Genomic DNA, 18,400 nt, shown 5'->3' with positions numbered 1-18,400 from the left:
AGGTTGGGAAACACTGCTTGCCAGCCAGGCAGCACCAGGCATTCATTCATCTTCAGCAGGACAGACGCTCAAATGCAGTAAATATACAAGGGAAAAGAAGGATTTTTTTAAATAGTGTTGAGAAAACTAGCAATTTGGAAGTCAATTTAGATTCAAACCCCTCTCCAAAAAAGAAAACCACAAACAGAACAGTTTATATAAACAAATCATAGGAAAGCCAGCAAAAAATAAAATGATTTACCAGATCTTTGGAGAGCTTTTACAACTTCCAGGGACTGGGATTCACAAAGGAAAACATCCACAGATTTAAAATTGGAAGAAAAAAACCTGGAAAATTAATTCACTTTAATATTGATATAAAAGGGTTCCGTTCTACTGAATATCGATAAAGAGAGCTTGCCCTAATGGAAGGGACAATGTTAGGCTTCACATACAAACAAGCAAGGACAGAAATGGTCAGTTGTGACCAAAAGAAATACACTTGATACATAGGCTTGTAGGGACATGCCCAGTAATTTTAATGCCTCTCTCAGTATATCAGCATTTGCTTTATTAAGCAATTCTTATTACAATGAACATCCCTTTTCCCCATTAAGACAATGGAGGTTTCCATCTACTTATATAACATAGTTAATCTTGTGTAAGTCCCTTCTCTGGTCTCCATCCAAGTTCATACTGCAGGAGATTGATTGCATACAGTTTACAGTAGAGGTGGAAGGGGAGAACTCAGCTGAGCTCAAATTATAGTCCCTTAAGTAGTCCCACAATCTACCCCAAACGCACTTAACATATTGACTCATTTCCTAGTGCACCAGGCCTTACTGTGATTCGCTTGTCAGAAGAAATGCCTTGAGCTGCTACCCTCTTATTCCTATTCTCCTCTTCTTTCTCCCCACCCCACCCCCAGTCTTCTTTGAAACCTATCTCAGGGGCTGCTTACTACCTATCTGAATCCCTCAAAGATGTACCATTCCCTTCCTTTGAAACTCTAATATGCACTATTGTGACTAACTCCTTCCCCAAAATGAAATAGTTTAGAATATGGAAAGGGTGAAGAAAAATCAACTGTGCATGCGTCCTCTCTCTTTCAGAACTGAACTTACCACCAACAAATATTTGTAAATATCAATCAGTATGTGGGATGTTACGCTGACTGTGAAAGGTCTGTTGATGCCCTCATGTTGCTCATAATCCAGCTGGGCAGACACACAGGCGACTGTCCATGAAATAAATAATAACTGATGGTCTAGGTCTGAATGGCCACAGAGAGGCACAGATTCTTAGGTCCCTAAGAGATCAGTGGAGGAAACCACTGGGAATGGGAATAGGCGGGCATGCAGGGTTGTACAAAGTTGACGAAGGGCATCAGTGTCAGTGTAGAGGAGAGACATCGTGGGGAGTGGAAAGAGGCCATCCCTAGCAGAGGCATAAAGAGAGCAAAAGTCTTGGGGAAAGGTACAGTTGTGGGACATTTGTGAAGACATCAAGGCAGTACCACAAGCAGAGCCTCGAATTAGAAGAAAGTAAAGGAAAATTAAAGTTTTTTTCCTAATCAATGGAGATTGATTTGTATATGCCAGGATTAAAGCATTTATTGGCAAACTTATTAAATATAGAGAATTCATTTAAATGCATATCAGTAGTACAGCATTTACACATGTATCATCAGGGAGAATGGGGATGGAGACTGCATTGCGAAGATCTCTCCCCTGGTGATTCTGGAGCGTAGGACCCTCATAACAGGCATGAAAATGAATCTGTTGTATAGAGCCCTCCCTTGCACTATAACTTCCCCTACTCAGTTGTACTCCCTTTTTTTCCATTAAGTAACTCAGAGCCTCAAGCAGAAGTTTGAAGTTTCCCTCTCTGTAACCTGAGCATTGTTGCAGGGACAATGCATGGATTCTAATGCCAAATTGCCTGAGTTTGAATCTTGGGTGTGCCACCTATCAGCTTGTGTGATCTCTTGGGCAAATTACTTCAGCTTTCCTGTTTCTCAATTTTCTCATAAGTAAACTAGGGGTAGTGATGACCCCCCTATCTCAGAGACTTCTTGTAACCATTAAATGAATTTATGCAAGTAAAGCCCTTAAAAAACACCTGTCACATAGTAAGCACTCAGTAAATGCCAGCTTTATCATGACAAGATAAGCTTATTTGTGTTTGTGAACCATATGTAAAAGAAATCATACAATTTGTGTTCAGCTTTGTCTGCCTCTTTCTCTCAGTGTTTTGTCTTTAGGATTCAGCCCCAATTCCTTTGTGTACCGGTAGTTAGTTTCCCTTCATTGCTGTGTAGTATTCTGTTATGTGAATACACCAGTGCTTTCTCCATTCTACTACTGATGGACATTTGGGTTGTTGACACTTGGTGCCTATGGTGAACAGTGCTGCTATGACCCATCCAGGCACATGTCTCCTAGTCCACATGACCAACCGAGCACATTCTGATTTGAAGAGAGGATCCTTGTGACAAACTCTCCAGTTGCCTCTTTGTCATAAATCAAGCAAGCCTCCATAGATGCACGGATCTGTTTCCAGGCTCTCCGTTATGTTCTACCGTCCTGTTTGTCCAACTGTCGATAGCATGGTCTTACTTACCAAGCTTATATTCTGAAATTTTGAAATCAAGTAGAGCCGATCTTCCTACCTTATTATTCTTCCCAAAATATCTTGCATCTTTTTGTCCTTTTACAGTGCCAAATGCATTTTAGATTCTGCTTGACAGTTTCCACAAAGCCTGCTAGGATTTTTATTGGAATTCCATTGAATTTTTGGCTTCAATTTGGGAAAGCCTAGCTGTTTACAATATTGAATCTTCCGGTCTATGGAAAGGATAATTTTCTCTCCACTTATTTAGTTCTTTAGTTTCTCTTAATAAAGATGAGACTTCTCTCTTCAGATCCTGTGCATCTTTTTATGACATTTATTTCTACATTCTTAAAAAAATTCTTAAAAATATTTCTTCTGATTTATGAGAATAATTTTGCTAAATTCTGATTAATTCTAATTTTACCTTAGATTATTTCGTATAGTCTATACGTGCAGTTTATACCACCTACAAATAATGACAATCTGTTTCTTTTTCAAGATTTTATTTCTTTATCTTGCCCTTACTGCACTGGCTAGGACCTCCAGAATAATGTGGAATATAAGTTTTTGGAGTGGGCATTTTCATCTTGTTCTTGATCTAAGAGTTTCATAAAGTTTAAATACATAATTTTTTAAGTGTTTTTGACACTTACTGAGATTATCCTAATTTTTTCTTCTTTAGTCAGTCTTGGTGTTCAGAATTACATTAATAGAATTCCCAATGTTGCATTCCTCTGATAAATCCAACTTGGTCCTGATATAATTTTTATGTATTGCTGGGTTTGATTTGCTGCTTTTTTGTTTGTGTTATTTGCATCTATGTTCATTAGTGAGATTGTCCATTAATTTTGTCATGCTGTCCTTAACGCTTTTAGTATCTAGGTTATAAGCTAACTTCATAAAATGAATTGGAGACTGTTGTTCTTATCTTATTTCTCCTCCAAATGTTCAGTAGAACTTGTCAGAAATGCCTTCTAGGATGACAAATACCCACCATTTGCTTCAACGTGGATGGAACTGGAGGGTATTATGCTGAGTGAAGTAAGTCAGTCGGAGAAGGACAAACATTATATGTTCTCATTCATTTGGGGAATATAAATAATAGTGAAAGGGAAAATAAGGGAAGGGAGAAGAAATGTGTGGGAAATATCAGAAAGGGAGACAGAACGTAAAGACTGCTAACTCTGGGAAACGAACTAGGGGTGGTAGAAGGGGAGGAGGGCGGGGGGTGGGAGTGAATGGGTGACGGGCACTGGGTATTATTCTGTATGTTAGTAAATTGAACACCAATAAAAAAAAAATAAAATAAAATTAAATTAAAAAAAAAAAAAAAAAAAGAAATGCCTTCTAGGGCCTAGAGTTTTCTATTCCAGAAGGTTTTTAATTACTGATTCAGTTCTATTAATCAGTAAAGAATTATTTAGGTTTCTTAATTATTTTTGTGTTCACTTTGATGAGTTTTATTTTTTTGAGAAGTTTGTCAATTTCATGTGAATTTTCAAACTCTAAAGTTTCAGCATTTTCTTTTTAATGTCTGCAGGATGATATGACATTTCTCCTTTTTTCATTCTTAATATTGGCGGCTATATGTGTCTTCTCTGTTTTTTTAAATCATTCTTTGCCAAAGATTAATCATATCATAGGGAACAACTTTTAGCTTTTGCTAATCCTTCTAATATATTTGTTTTCCATTTCATTAATTTCTATTCTTATTTCCTTCTAATTTGAGTTTAATTTGATGATCTTCATATAGCTGATGCAGATGAAGTTGAGGTTCATAAATTTTCAGTCCTAATATATGTGTTTATAGCAGTATATTTCCCCTGAAGCACTACTTTACCTGCATTTTACAAGTTTTGATGGGTTTATTTTGTTATTCAGCCTAAGACATTTCCTTATTTTCTAATGATTTATCCTGAGATCTGTATAATAAAAGTATATTGTCCAATTTCCAAACGTTAGGGATTTTCCAGTTCAGTTTCATTAATCTTTTCAAAGAACCTATTTTTTGCCTTGTTCTTGCTCTGTGTTATTTTTGCTTCATTAATTTCTTTTCTTCCTTCATTAATTTCTGCTCATTATTATTTCCTTCTGCTTTCATTGGATTTACTTTACTGTTCTTTTTTTTTAAGATTATACTTATTTATTCATGGGAGAACAGAGAGAGAGAGGCAGAGACACAGGCAGAGGGAGAAGCAGGCTCCATGCAGGGAGCTTGACGTGGGACTCGATCCCGGGACTCCAGGATCACGCCCTGGGCTGAAGGCAGGCACTTTAACTGCTGAGCCACCCAGGTGTCTCAACTTTACTGTTCTTTTAAAAAATTTCTCCTGATAGAAGATCACCTTAGCTTTCTTATTTTGTAATATTTTATATCAGCATTTGTAATATTTGTTATATTTCAATAATTTAAAGTTTAAAAACTTATAAGCCACTTTGTAAATACCATTTTAGCTGCATTTTCAAGGGGTATTTTTGCTTTTTTTTTTTTTTTAACATTGAGAGCTGTTTTTAGTGTGACAAAAGTGGTAGTACCTGTTTTTTTTTTAAGTAACAAAAAGTTACAACAAAAAATTTTGAATATCCATCTGCTCTTTAGCATCCTATTGATACCTAAAAAATTTTCAGTATATCTATATACACATATGTATGCATATATGTGTGTATATATGTTTATACAACTTAATATATTGTGAACATCTTTCTATATCAATAAATATACTTCTACAGCATCATTTTAATGGCAGCATAATAGTCTACCCTGTGGACTTAGCACAATTTAACAATTCTATTGTTGGACATTTATTCAGATTGTTTCATACTTCTCCCTATTATAAATAGCCATACTTCTTCCTATTATAAATAGCTATAATAAGCCCCTCTCATTAAAACTTGGCAAATAGGGATCCTGGGGTGGCGCAGCGGTTTGGTGCCTGCCTTTGGCCCAGGGCGTGATCCTGGAGATCTGGGATCGAATCCCACGTCGGGCTCCCGGTGCATGGAGCTTGCTTCTCCCTCTGCCTATGTCTCTGCTTCTCTCTCTCTCTCTCTGTGACTATCATAAATAAATAAAAATTAAAAAAAAAACTTGGCAAATATCCCTGATTATTTCCCTTGGAATGAAATTACTGGGTCAGCGGACATGACCATTTTTAAGGTTTTTGTCAAGCACTATGAAGTTGCCATGCAGAAAGGTTGTGTTGGTGTATTTTTCCATCAACAGTGGACTACCTGATTCAATAAAAGTTTTTCCAATGCCAAGGAGTGATGGGGGAGTAGCTTCTCATATTGGAAGGCTGGACCTATGGCCCACCTCCTCCTTTCTGCTATTTCTGTATTTGTGGTACAAACAATGACAGCACCTCAGTCCTGAAATGAAATGCCTCAGTCCTGCACAATTTTTAGATGTACTTTTATCATTATCAATGTTAAAATATTTTCTGATTTTCAGTATGATTTCTCTTCTGATTCATAGAGTTATTTAGCATGAGCTTCTCAATTTCCAAGCAAGCATTTGGGGGATTTCCTAGTTACTGTGTCAATTTATTTCTAACATAACTCTATTGCAACTAGGAAACATACTCTGAGTGCTTATAAGCCTTAAAATTTCACTGGTTTGAAAAAAAAAAAAATTTCACTGGTTTGGGGATCCCTGGGTGGCGCAGCGGTTTGGCGCCTGCCTTTGGCCCAGGGCGCGATCCTGGAGACCCGGGATCGAATCCCACGTCAGGCTCCCGGTGCATGGAGCCTGCTTCTCCCTCTGCCTGTGTCTCTGTCTCTCTCTCTCTCTCTCTATCATAAATAAATAAATAAATCTTTAAAAAAGATTTCACTGGTTTTCAGAAAAACACTTGTGTGATGTCTTGAGTTGTAAGCAGAACTAGAGTTTTGTGCATATGTAACATCATTTTTACTTGAAAGAATGACTAACAGACAAACCACAGTTACTCAAACTTGAGTATATGGCAGACATTTAATCAAAAATGAAGTGAGCCTGCTGCTTCAAGGGAAACGACTCACAGTAGTTGTCACCAATGATAACATTCAAATTTTCAAGTGAAAATTACAATTTTGGAAAATGTATCTGCCACCATGTGCTTAACAGCTTCCCAAGACTTAAAGAATGTTTCTAATGTAATCAATGGTGATACGAATGAATGTGGATTTTTTTTTTGATACCATGTAATGAGATGTGTCAATATTTAGAAAATCTGGGGGTCTCTGGGTGGCTCAGTGGTTTAGCACCTGCCTTCGGCCCAGGGCATGATTCTGGAGTCCTGGGATCGAGTCCCGCCTCAAGTTCCCTGCATGGAGCCTGCTCCTTCTCCCTCTGGCTGTGTCTCTGCCTCTCGCTCTCTCTGTGTCTCTCATGAATAAATAAATAAAATCTTTAAATATTTATATATATAGAGAGAGAAAATTTGCATAACTCAGTGGACCAGTATTTTTCAGATGACTAATATGTGATGTTGCAAAGTCAAGCCACAGGTAAAAGATCCATTCAAAGAACAAGACAGAAGAGTGGATTATAATGTAGCACAATACCAAAAGTTCATTGATATGGTTTCAGAATCCACATTGCAGTTTACCTTTAAGAAACTACCACTTTTTGAGTCTTGGGTGCAGTGTCAAGGATATTCTCACATATCTGCAAGGGCTATTAAAATAGACCTCCTTCTTCCAATTATGTATCTGTGTGAGGCCAGATTTTCTTCATTTTCTTTAAGCAAATAACATACTATAACAGATTGAATGTAGAAGCAGATATGAGAATCTGTCTTCTATTAAACCAGAAATCAAAAATGATTTGGGAAATATCAAGCAATTCCATTTTTCCCATTAAATTTGTTTTGTTTTAGAATAGATAATTTTCATGAAAAAAATATTATTTCTGTTAACATGTAATTGGTTTATTGTCATTTTAAACTTTTTTACATTTCCAGATTTTAATTTTTAATGCAGCAAATATTGATAGACAAAATCTACATAAATAAAATCCTTTTGGGGTTTTCCATGATCTTTAAGTAGAAAAGGGCCCTGACAGCAAAAAAATTAGAGAACTTAGTGGTTGTCCTAGAAATTACAGTATGCCTCTTGACCTATATGTTATTGTTGTCAAGTATTTTTATTTAAGATCAATTTCTCTCCCTCTCTTTCTCAATAGTTATTATATTACCTGGTCTCTTTCTCTGGAGAGAGAAAATAATTGTTTTGTGTAATTATTGTTCATTTAGTTTCACTTACATAGTTACCATATTTTATGTTTTTCATGCTTCACTGCATCTCTCAGTTTTCATTTGACTTCATTTTTCCTTCTACTTGAGGAATATTCTTTTGTATTTCTTTTAGGGATAGGTATGCTGCTGACAAATTCTCTTGGTTTCCTTGCTTATCTGAAAGAAATTTGTTCACCTTTATTTTTTAAGGGGTTTTTTGGTGAGAAGAGAATTTTAGGTTGGCAGCTAATTTGATTTTAAGATTCCTTTCTACTGTATTCTGGCTTCTACTGTTGCCATTGAGAAGGCAGCCATCAGCCTAAAAGTCTGTGTTGTGCCCAAGATTGCGTATCCGAGAAACCAAGGAGCCGACACTGATGCAAGCGCATGAGGGTTTATTTGCAAGCTCGAGCTTGGGTCCAAGTGACACAGCGGAGCAGGGACGTGGACCCCTAGGTTAAGAGGCGTAGCAGTCTTATAGGGGCCAGTGGCCAATGAGATTGTAACACACACAGAAAGTTGTACAGTCATGTTGGTCCACACGTAGGTGGCCAATTGATTTACAATTTACCCTATAGTGACCGTTTGAACTAGCCTATCATTCTGGTCAGAATTGGCACACAGGTTTGGTGGGCAAAAGGCAGGGTTTACATTCTTTGGTGGTTGGGGTTCCTCCGCATTCCTATATGAACTGGTTTTTGGTAAGGGTGTGCTCAGCGGCTTGACTAGGGTGGGGGAGTGCCTTAAGCAATAAACAGGTCATGTGGGGGTTATACATGAGATGGCACAAAATGGAATTAGTCCTGCTCTGCTTGTCCAGGGGTAGGAGATTTTTGTTAAATTCCTTGGGTCCCACAGTCTGTTCTTTTCTTTCACTGTTTTTGAGGTTTTCTTTGGTTTCCTGCAGTTTTCACAGATGTGTGTCTGACTATGGATTTCTTTACTGTTTGGTGTTTACTGAGATCTTTAATCATTTCTGGGTTATTATCAGACATTATATTTTCAGTATTGCTTCTGCTAAATTTTCTTTTCACTTTTTATGTACTTACTTATCTATTTATCTATCCATTAGTAATCTCTACACCCAATGTGGGGCTCGAACTTAAGACCCCATGATCAAGAGTTGCACGTTCCACCCAACTGAGCCAGTCAGGTACCCTTCTTTTTACTTTTGAAACTACAATAAAAATAGATGCTGACCCTCTTACTGTAATCCTTTCTTATCCTCACTTTCATATTTTCCATGTTTTGTCTCTCCATGCTTCAGTCTGACTACATCTTCTGGTTCACTAGTTTTTAACTACCTAATCTGCTTAGGTTCTTAATTTTGGCATTAGGTTTTTTAATTCAGAAATTTCTATTTGCTTTTTTAAAATCTATGGTGTCACTTTTTTAAAAATAATGTGTTGATCCTTGCTGAAGTTTTTAAGTGGAGCTTTTCTCTTCGTGGTAGACATTGGGATTTTTCTATGCTACTAGTATAAGATGTACCATAATATATTCTTTACCCTGCTTTTCAAAATAAAGCTCTTTATCACCCCAGCCCAGAGCATGGGGTGTTTTTTCAGGTCCTTAGCCTTTGACGGGCTCCTCTGGGGTAGGCAAAAGAAAGGCTCTGTCTTTCCTCTTGGATCACCATAGTAGTGAAAAAGCAGTTGGACCCTGTCAATCGGACATCTGACCCTCCCAGGGTCAGAACCCACCCTGTCAGTCTGCTTCCTCCATTCTTCAGAATTCCTCAAATATGCTCCCCTACCCCTTTCATGGCTGGCTCCTTTTCCTGGCCTGCTGCCTACCCTGAGGGCAGAAGCAGCTCTTGTACACCTCTGAGCTCAAAACTACCCTCCCACCACTAGATAGTTTTTCACTCACTATACTGTTAATTCTTTAAGCTTAAAAAAATTTTTTTTAATTTCATCCAGTTCTATAGTTGTTTTTGTCACCTTCAGAGGAAATGCTGGTCAGGGAAATTCAAATTTAGTCTGGCCTTTACAGTGTTCCTCAAAGAAGTTTGCTGATGAATTCCAATCTACCAACTGTTACCAGTCTATAATGAGATAAATACAGAAATTGAGAGTAAACATTTAGAAGCTGTTAGAGCAATTTGACATTGCTGTGAAATCAAAGCATATGATTTTATATTTTATAAAAATACCAATTAATAATATACCTGAGGGGGAAAAAACTGGTTCCTCACCACAGTTGAGAAGCACTTCTTTGTCTGATCCAGTGTGAGTCTCCGACAAGCTCCCTCTTTTTCTGCTTTTACAGAAAATACATCGTAGAAAAGGAAAAAAACCTTTACTCCCTTAGATTAAGTTACTGGATCTGTGAATTAAACTGACCAACACCAGACTTTGATAGGAGAAAATAAAGCTTTTTTTTATTTTGTCTGCACATGGCAGGACTCAGTGGGGCTGCGGGACAGCCTTACTGGGGAAAAAGTGAAAACCACAAAAAGGTAGTTAAACCCAGACACTTACATATCATTTTAATAAAGAGTAATAAAGTATGAAGAGACTAGAGATGGGAAGGGGGGTTAGTTTGTAGTTTGGGTGTCTCACGTTGGAGGTGAGTTGTGGGAAGGCGACTAAGAAATGTATGGTCTGTAAGAGTTGTTTGGTCAAGTTTGTTATATAGATGAGAGTAGTTCTCTTCCTAGTAACAAGAGGGGAACATCTTTACAAAGGGAAATTTGAGCCCTGTTTCTAGACAGAATGGAGGAGAGCAGAGAGTTCTTCCTCTGCTGTTTTTCAATTGCCTTCAGCTCAAACTACTCCTCTGCCAAAGTGGCATATTTTGGGATGGCATATTCTAATCCCTTCAACATACGACTAGCCATACATTGTGCCTCTAGACCTGTGATTTGTTTTGTTTGGCATATTTGTTTGGAAAATTTTCTAATTATATAAGTAATGCATGTTTAGTGTAAAATGTTAAAGATTTCAGACAGACAGTAGGAAGGGACAGCTAAGATCATTCATGATCCCACCACTTTTCACAAGTAAGAGTCAACCTCCCATAGTTTCTCTCTGCATAGAGATTCGAGGCATTCCCCATACTCTTTTTTTTTTTTTTAAGATTTATTTATTTATTCATTCAGAGAGAGCGAGAGAGAGGCAGAGACACAGGCTGAGGGAGAAGCAGGCTCCATGCAGGAAGCCCAATGTGGGACTCAATCCCAGGTCTCCAGGATCACACCCCGGGCTGCAGGCGGCGCTAAACCGCTGCGCCACCGGGGCTGCCTCCCCCGCCCCAACCAATACTCTTTGAAGCAGGGGTTTCCTCCTTCTTATTTTATTCCCTCAGAATAGAACCAAACAAGGAAATTTAGAACACGCTTTTTGAAGCTTCTTGGCAGCCCCAGAAACACCTTAACATGAGAAGCAAAGAGAAAAGCTTTAAATAAAAGAAGCTGTAATGCTTGTCTTAAGTATTAGCAAATAAAGATTATCAAAGATTTGAGGACATCAAACTTTTTGTTCAAAGTTGTTAATCAGGTTTGTATTATGAATATATATTTTTTAAAGATCCATGATAAGTGAAATTTGTGGAAATAGTATTTCAGTTTCTCTGTATCTCATAAAATTTAAAATTAATGAATTGCCCCTTTTACTTTAACATCAGAATTACAAATAACTAATCAAACAACTTTCATAATAGAAGACTACTGTTGCAGTGATGACTGACTTTCAGACTAGCCCCTCAGAGAATATGCCCATATATTTAAAAAGTTACACAGGTGATTTTGTTTGGTATCCCCAGTTGTGAACCATTGTATTAAAAATGTACAGTGACCAAAAGATACCATTTATAAGAGCAACCAAAACTGTACTGGGAGAAAAAACCCAATAATCAATATTTGGAGCTAATATGAAGAAAACCTTAAAACTACAACTTAGAGACATGAAAGGAAATGGAGAGCATATCACGTTCATAGATGAGAATATGAGAAAAATGTTAATGTCTAGACATTAACCTATAAATATAATACTATCTCAGCCAAAATATTAACAATTATTAGCATTTAACAAATTTTAAAGTTCAGCAGGGAGGAAAAATTCATAAGAAAATGTTGATGAAGAATAATAATGAAATGACTTATTTTTCCAAATGTTAAAATGTGCTCTTACAGGGGTGCCTGGCTGGCTCAGTTGGTAGAACATGTGACACTTGATTTTAGGGTCATGTGTTCAAGCCCCATGTTGGACGTGGAGCTTACCTAAAACAAAAATAAAATAAAAAACACTATTACAGTATGGTTTGATAAAAATGGTTTGATACTAGATAAAAGAGTAGATCAATGGGAGAGAGTAGAAACCTGAAAATACATTTCTGTGCATTTGTAGAGACTGTCATTTCAAATACTAGTATTTCAGATATGACCAGAAAAAAATGAACTGATCCATGCTGATAATTATAGGGCAGTATATAATTTCCAGTTGTTTCTCACTGACTGGTTCTCTTAGTAGGCATTGGCCTCTCACCACTTGACTACCTGCTACCTCCAAGATTCCTTTTCTCCCTCTTCCAGGTGCCTCTAAAAAGTTGTCTTCCAGCTCTCAGGAGAGCTCCCAGATTCTTATTGCTTGGTGGTGCAATCAATTCAGCTGTCCTTTGCCTAACTCCTCTCTCATCTGAGCTGAGTAGTACTCATCCTCACATTTCACAATTAAAAAGGAAATCCCCTAAACAAAAGCTGTAATTCCCTCACTGTGAGGGGTCTTTTAGTGCTCCTAGAGATCAAGCCACCAGCTTAAACCGCAGCGCAGCCCGCTTTAAAAATAGTATTTATTTCCTCCCCACAATACAAAGAAATGAAAAATATTCACCCTCTAGTAATCAAGGAAATGCAAATTAAAGCAATCATGACTTTCCCCCCTCTTATCTGGATGGCAAAGATTAAAAAGGCATAGTCATCCTAGTGGAGGCAGGGTAGAGAGGAAAGAACACTTTCACAATTAGTGGGGGCAGTAGAATATGTTAAGTATTTTCCAGGAGCGTATCAAAAGTGTTATTGTATATGCCCCTTGACCTATACAGGACAAGTACAACTCTGCTTAAGGGACTTGTACTCTGACAAGTGATCAGGATTGTTCACAAGGTGTGTGACCACATTCATTTGGGCTTTATTTCTGATGGTGGAAAGTGGTCACTACCATACTTGAGAGTAGACTATGCCATCACAAAGATTTTTTTACGAAGAAGAATCCTATTTGACTTTGGAAAATGTTTAATTAGCTGTGAATTAGAAACTATGAAAGTGTTGCAAAGCCTTGTATAAATGTGAAAATGTTTTCTTTTATATAAAACCACACCAAGTTTTAAATAATATAGTCAGTTATTCATTAAATATTTACTGTGTGCTCAGTCTTCTGCTGGGTATTGGGTGGGAATATGTTGAAAGTATAAAGCATACTTGTTCTTAGGACTTTACACTGTTGTTGAACTGTTGAGCTTGAATATGTGCATTTGCTCCTTGCACACCCAATAGGTGTAGCTAAAGATAATGGGAAGAGCATTGAATATAGATACAGATTTGATTTGTATCTCTGTCACATACTTCTCTACTTAGGGAAATTGAGAATGAAAAGAATGCTGACATCATGGGGTGACTATAAGAATGAAGATATAACAAGGAGCGTTTCCCATTTTGCTTGGTGAATAGCAATTAATTAATAATGATTATTAATACCTAGTTAGTAATTATTAGTAATAGTAATGAGTAGTTTCTTTACTTTCTCTTCTAGAAGTCTGTTTCCTCAGTGTAATACCTACAGCAGATATACTGGAGTCTGAGCTACTGAATAAGTGAATGAATGAAATATTGGATTTGAAAACATCTCATAAGCCTGAAAGCATTATGAAGATGTTGGCTAACTTAATATTTGAATAATTTCATTAATAAATATAATCTGCAATGTTTCATATATGTATATATATGTATGTAAATGCTAAATGTGTGTGTCAAATGTTATGATATGGACATACAGGGTTATAGAATTTAAACAAATGAAAGCCTTAATGTAGCTGGTAATCCACCGAGGGGGCTTTCTGCAGAGGTGGGATTGGAATGGGACCTTGGATTAAGGTAAATTTTGAATATGGGGAACAATATATGCAGAAACATGTGACAAAAAGAAAGAAAATGTTCAGGGAATAGTAATAAGACTGGCCTGCCTAGAGAGCGAGGTATTCTTGAAGAGCCATCAGCTAGAATAGGAAGAGGCAAGGTGTGGCTGACACAGCAACAGGCCTTACTGATCTGCTAAGAAATAGAAAAGAAAACCACTTTTAAGTTTGGGGCAAGATAGTATTATTCTGTCACCAACACATCAGTTTGCTAGAATATGTTTGTATTGGGAAAAAAAAAGAATATGTTTGTGGCCATTGACTTTGGTAATGGAAATACAAGCCAAAATAAATTATGAATTAGCTACTTTTTTCCTTCTACAGTATGTAGCCTGAATTCCCAGTTAGTGGTGATAACTATAGCAAAATATTTTAGAATCCTTGTTGGATTCTTAAAATATTACGTGATGTGGCTAGGTACAAGTAACTTTGGAACTTGACTCAAAAATATGCCCATAATCCCCAGCATTGCCCTTTTCTGAGACTTTTTGTTGTGATAACTTACAGGAAATTGATGGCCAGTTTTCTACACCTTATGCTATTTGATGCTACCATTTGCTTGTTCTTTGTATTTCTTTCCATGTAGATTTTCAGTGTTAAGATGGTTATAATCTCCTTTCTAATTTCTCTATTTTTCATCGAAAGAAAGGAGATTTAAATAACTTATTGGAATCATTAGTTGTAAGCCAACTAATAACTTTATTATAGTGTATTCATTTTCAGTATTTTCTTCCTGCAATTTCTTCTTACATTCTTTTTCACATTTCTCCACAGTATGGATGGAGCAGATCTGTGTTTTGAAATCGTAAAGCGAGCTGATGCTGGTTTTGTATACAGTGAAGCTGTAGCCAGGTAAGTCATTCATCATTCATATTGACTCCCCAGAGGTCAAGGCAGAAATAAAAGAAGGAAATGACAAAGAAATCACATGAAGTGACCTGCTTTTTGAACTGATGATGAGCATACTGCCACTCTTTCCTACAAGGAGCATGTCAGTTTTAGTGTGCGTTAGTGGGACCAAAGTAATGACTGGAAATGCAAAATACTGAACAATGAATTTATCTATTAATGCAGGTTTACAGCTCAACATAGTACTGCTATGTTTCCCATTTCTGATTACTTTAATTCCAGGAGATATTTCATAGCTCAAGAATTAAGAAGATGAAAATTTGGATTTTTGTGTGTTTTGGGCAGATGTGCCTTATTAGTTCTTTACTCTGCCTTTTAGTGATAGCAGATTGTTATGTGACTGGTTAATCTGATGAAATGCCCAGAATAGTAGAAGGAATAAAAATAAAAGCACAGTTTTCCTGCTAAATATATTTGCTTCAGGCCAGTGTGTGATCTTCAGGCCAAGCAAATGGTGGCCGTTGTTCTAAGTCAAATTGTTGTAAAGAACTAATCGCTCAAAATAAGGAGTAAAGTTGAACAATCACAGGGGCCATGCACCGGGCCACTTGCTCATAGATTTAGAGCAGTATAACTTTCTGCCTTGGTGGCATTCAATCATATCATAAATATCCACTTTGGTGGGTTGTCTTTTTAATACATGGGGTCTCCTTAGTCACCAACCATAATATGTTGAAGGATTCAAACCTACAGCTCTAACAGGCTTTCTTAATCCCATTTTTCTATTAGTTTTGAGTTCGTATCAAATTAAAATTTCGTACAATTTAAAATTTTTATTCTGTATTCTGCTTCAGAATTTAAAAGCATTCTTTAATACCAAAATAGACCATGCATTCTTGATTCTTCTTATGATACAGCGGTAAATCACTTTATCCAACTAAATGAAACTCTCAGGTCCTTGTGCATCATTGTTTATACTTACTGCTTCAAGAATTTGAAGCACCCTGCCTTTTGTACTTTCCCATCTTAATCTCTTTCAACAGCAGCATCAAGTAGTGAAAACTAAAAATTCTGATTTTTATAAAACAGTGAAGCTTGATGAAGTAAAATGCCTTTTGTCCATTTGAACCACAGTAACACTTTGGGTACCTGGCACGTGTGCTGTCGGAGTTAATACTAAACCAATACCACTTTTACTGTGTTCCCCACTCATCCATGCGGCTTTTCCTCAACTTTGAGCCTGTCTGTCTCCAGAATGGTACAGTAAAGAGTAGCCTTGGGACCAGTAGATGACACTGCAAAGAAGAGAAATTAGGCACAATTAAACACCCTTCCTAAAAATTACAAAAGGCAGGGAGGGGCATCCTCACAAAGTAGTATTAGGCATGTCCCCTTTTGCAGAGGATCAGTAACCATACAACAAGGGTATGTAGAGCCTTCCTTTGGTTGTAGAGCATTCAACCAGATGACTTCAGACCTTCCCTCCTCCTCTCTGATTGTGTGATTCATTGTTGGGAAATTTAGCTTGTATCAGTATTCTAGTGAGACCAACTGCAAGAAGACTCCGAGGCACCAAGTAATCAAATTGATAATGTTTTTCTCCAACTGGCTGAGCTTCAAAAGAAGCAGCAAAGCATGGCATAAAATAAAACTGCATACAATCCTTACAACCCAATTAGTGATTACCTCTGTTCTTTCAAGAATGAGGAGTTGTGGAATATGCTAACATAATCAGATTATCAAATCAAACTCTTAACAAACCAGAGTGATGTTCTTACCTAGTACCAAGCTTTACTAAATAATTTTAACGATACAATCAAAAGGCTCAGCTGAAACAGAGAGGTCTGGATTTTCAAGGGCAGCTTCCCACCTCAGAAATGCACCTCTGGCCCAGAGTAGATGAGGTCTCTACATGAGGTTTGTGGTATCCCACACACAGAAGGGAGCATTGCAATTATGAGACATCTCCATTGTACCAAGCCTCAGGGTGTTGTATAGCTTCCATGACCTTCTCCAGGAAGTCAGCCATACCTCAAAGATCCCAGGTTCCATTTACCATAGGTAATCCTTAGCCAGGCACATTCTTTTAAGAGCACTTCAGGGATAAGGTCTCTTCTGCTTAGCAGGAGCATTAGTTAATCTCTTTACCTAGAGTCTCCTCCCCTCTTTTCCTCCACCACCATGGAAATGGAGCCTTCCATCAGAAGTCAGTGGTTTGCAGGCCAGTTCTTTCCTTCCCCTAAGTTGTCCTCATTCCCGATCCTTACAGGCAAACTTATGTATTGCGAAGTTTCTCTGAAAGTATAGGCTACTGTGATGAGTCATGAAAATGAAGCTTTCTAATTAAAATTTAGTCAGCAATTCTAGGCTGTGTGGGTAGATTTTGCTTCTCTTTTTATTCTGCTTGCACACTGTTCACGTGCACAGCCTGCCAGAGTCATGACTGGGAGAGTGGAGAAAGATCACTTTAAATCTGTAATATCTGGGAAGAAAAAAGTGTATCCTCCCCCAACACACTCCAGAGATTCTGATATGTATGTATATTTGGGTCAAATAATTGAGTACTCTGATAATTAGGTTAAAATGCTCATTCACTGAGGGTTTTTTTTTTCTTAATGAGGCTTTGAGATAGGAATTTTCCTCGGGCTAAAGATATATAAGTGGCTGTCTTAGTACTATGTATCCAAAGTAGTCTATACTGTAGGTGTAAGCTATGTCCATATTACCTAATTTAAACTTACCCACTGGGATTCCTGGGTGGCTCAGTGTTTGAGCATTTGTCTTAGGCTCAGGGTGTAATCCCAGCCCTGGGATTGAATCCCATAAAAATCTTTAAAAAAAAAAAATTTACCCACTATTCTAATGTTCACATCTAGATGCACAAATAGGCTGTTCCTAAACCTTTGACTAAACAATAATAATAGTATTGTAATAATGACTTACCTTTTGTAGCGTGGTTTAGAGTTTACAAAGCACTTTTACATTTGTCTCTACCATTTCAGGGATCATGTAGCCTTCAAAGCCTGATTTGAGCCAGAAAAGGACCAAGTTAAGTATCCCTAACTTAAACAGAAAATTATAGGCTGCACAGGCTCAGGCAAAGAGCATATGACCACAACCCCTTTTGTGTGCATTTGCAAAGTAAGAAAAATTGACGTGACAACTAAGAACCGCATGAGCCAAGTTTTGTGCTTTACAGCCCAATTGTGAAGAGACAGTGATAAGTATAGGAATACAGTCTAGGGTTATTGGGGGTTTTTTTTCCAACTTTTCATTTTAAAAATGGAACCTTCTGATCAATTGTAGCACATGAAATAATGCATATGCCAGTGAGAGGGATGTTCATGTGAATTTGATAGTTGCATACCCAAAAGGAAACTTGGCAGAATGCCTTTTAGTTGTATAGCAAGAGAGGGGGAAAAATTTTTTTTGAGTCACAAAGATACACACAATGGCATTCCACAAAGATACACACAGTGGCATTCACAAGTACTGGTAAATTATTTAGTTTTAATTTCTTTAAAGTGTGAGGAATATAAGATCTGGAAAGATAAAAGCAATAAATATGATATAATAAGTAATGTGTGTATTGCATTTCCATGTCATGGCTG

The 18,400-nt window shown here is 37.3% G+C and overlaps 1 protein-coding gene across 13 annotated transcripts in view; it reads left to right on the top strand.

Annotated features, from left to right (window-relative positions):
• Positions 1-18,400, top strand: part of CASK (calcium/calmodulin dependent serine protein kinase) — a 351,636-nt gene that overhangs the window by 153,417 nt on the left and 179,819 nt on the right. For all 13 annotated transcript variants that reach the window (XM_049107681.1, XM_049107679.1, XM_049107674.1 and 10 more), the window contains exon 4: positions 14,715-14,792. In XM_049107681.1, coding sequence (XP_048963638.1) covers positions 14,715-14,792 — 78 coding nt within the window. The remainder of the gene's footprint in view (positions 1-14,714; positions 14,793-18,400) is intronic.

Source organism: Canis lupus, chromosome X (genome assembly GCF_003254725.2).
Source record: "Canis lupus dingo isolate Sandy chromosome X, ASM325472v2, whole genome shotgun sequence".
Classification (NCBI taxonomy): domain Eukaryota; kingdom Metazoa; phylum Chordata; class Mammalia; order Carnivora; family Canidae; genus Canis; species Canis lupus.
Note: the sequence above shows the minus strand (reverse complement) of the source record. Positions and strands in the feature narration are given on the sequence as shown.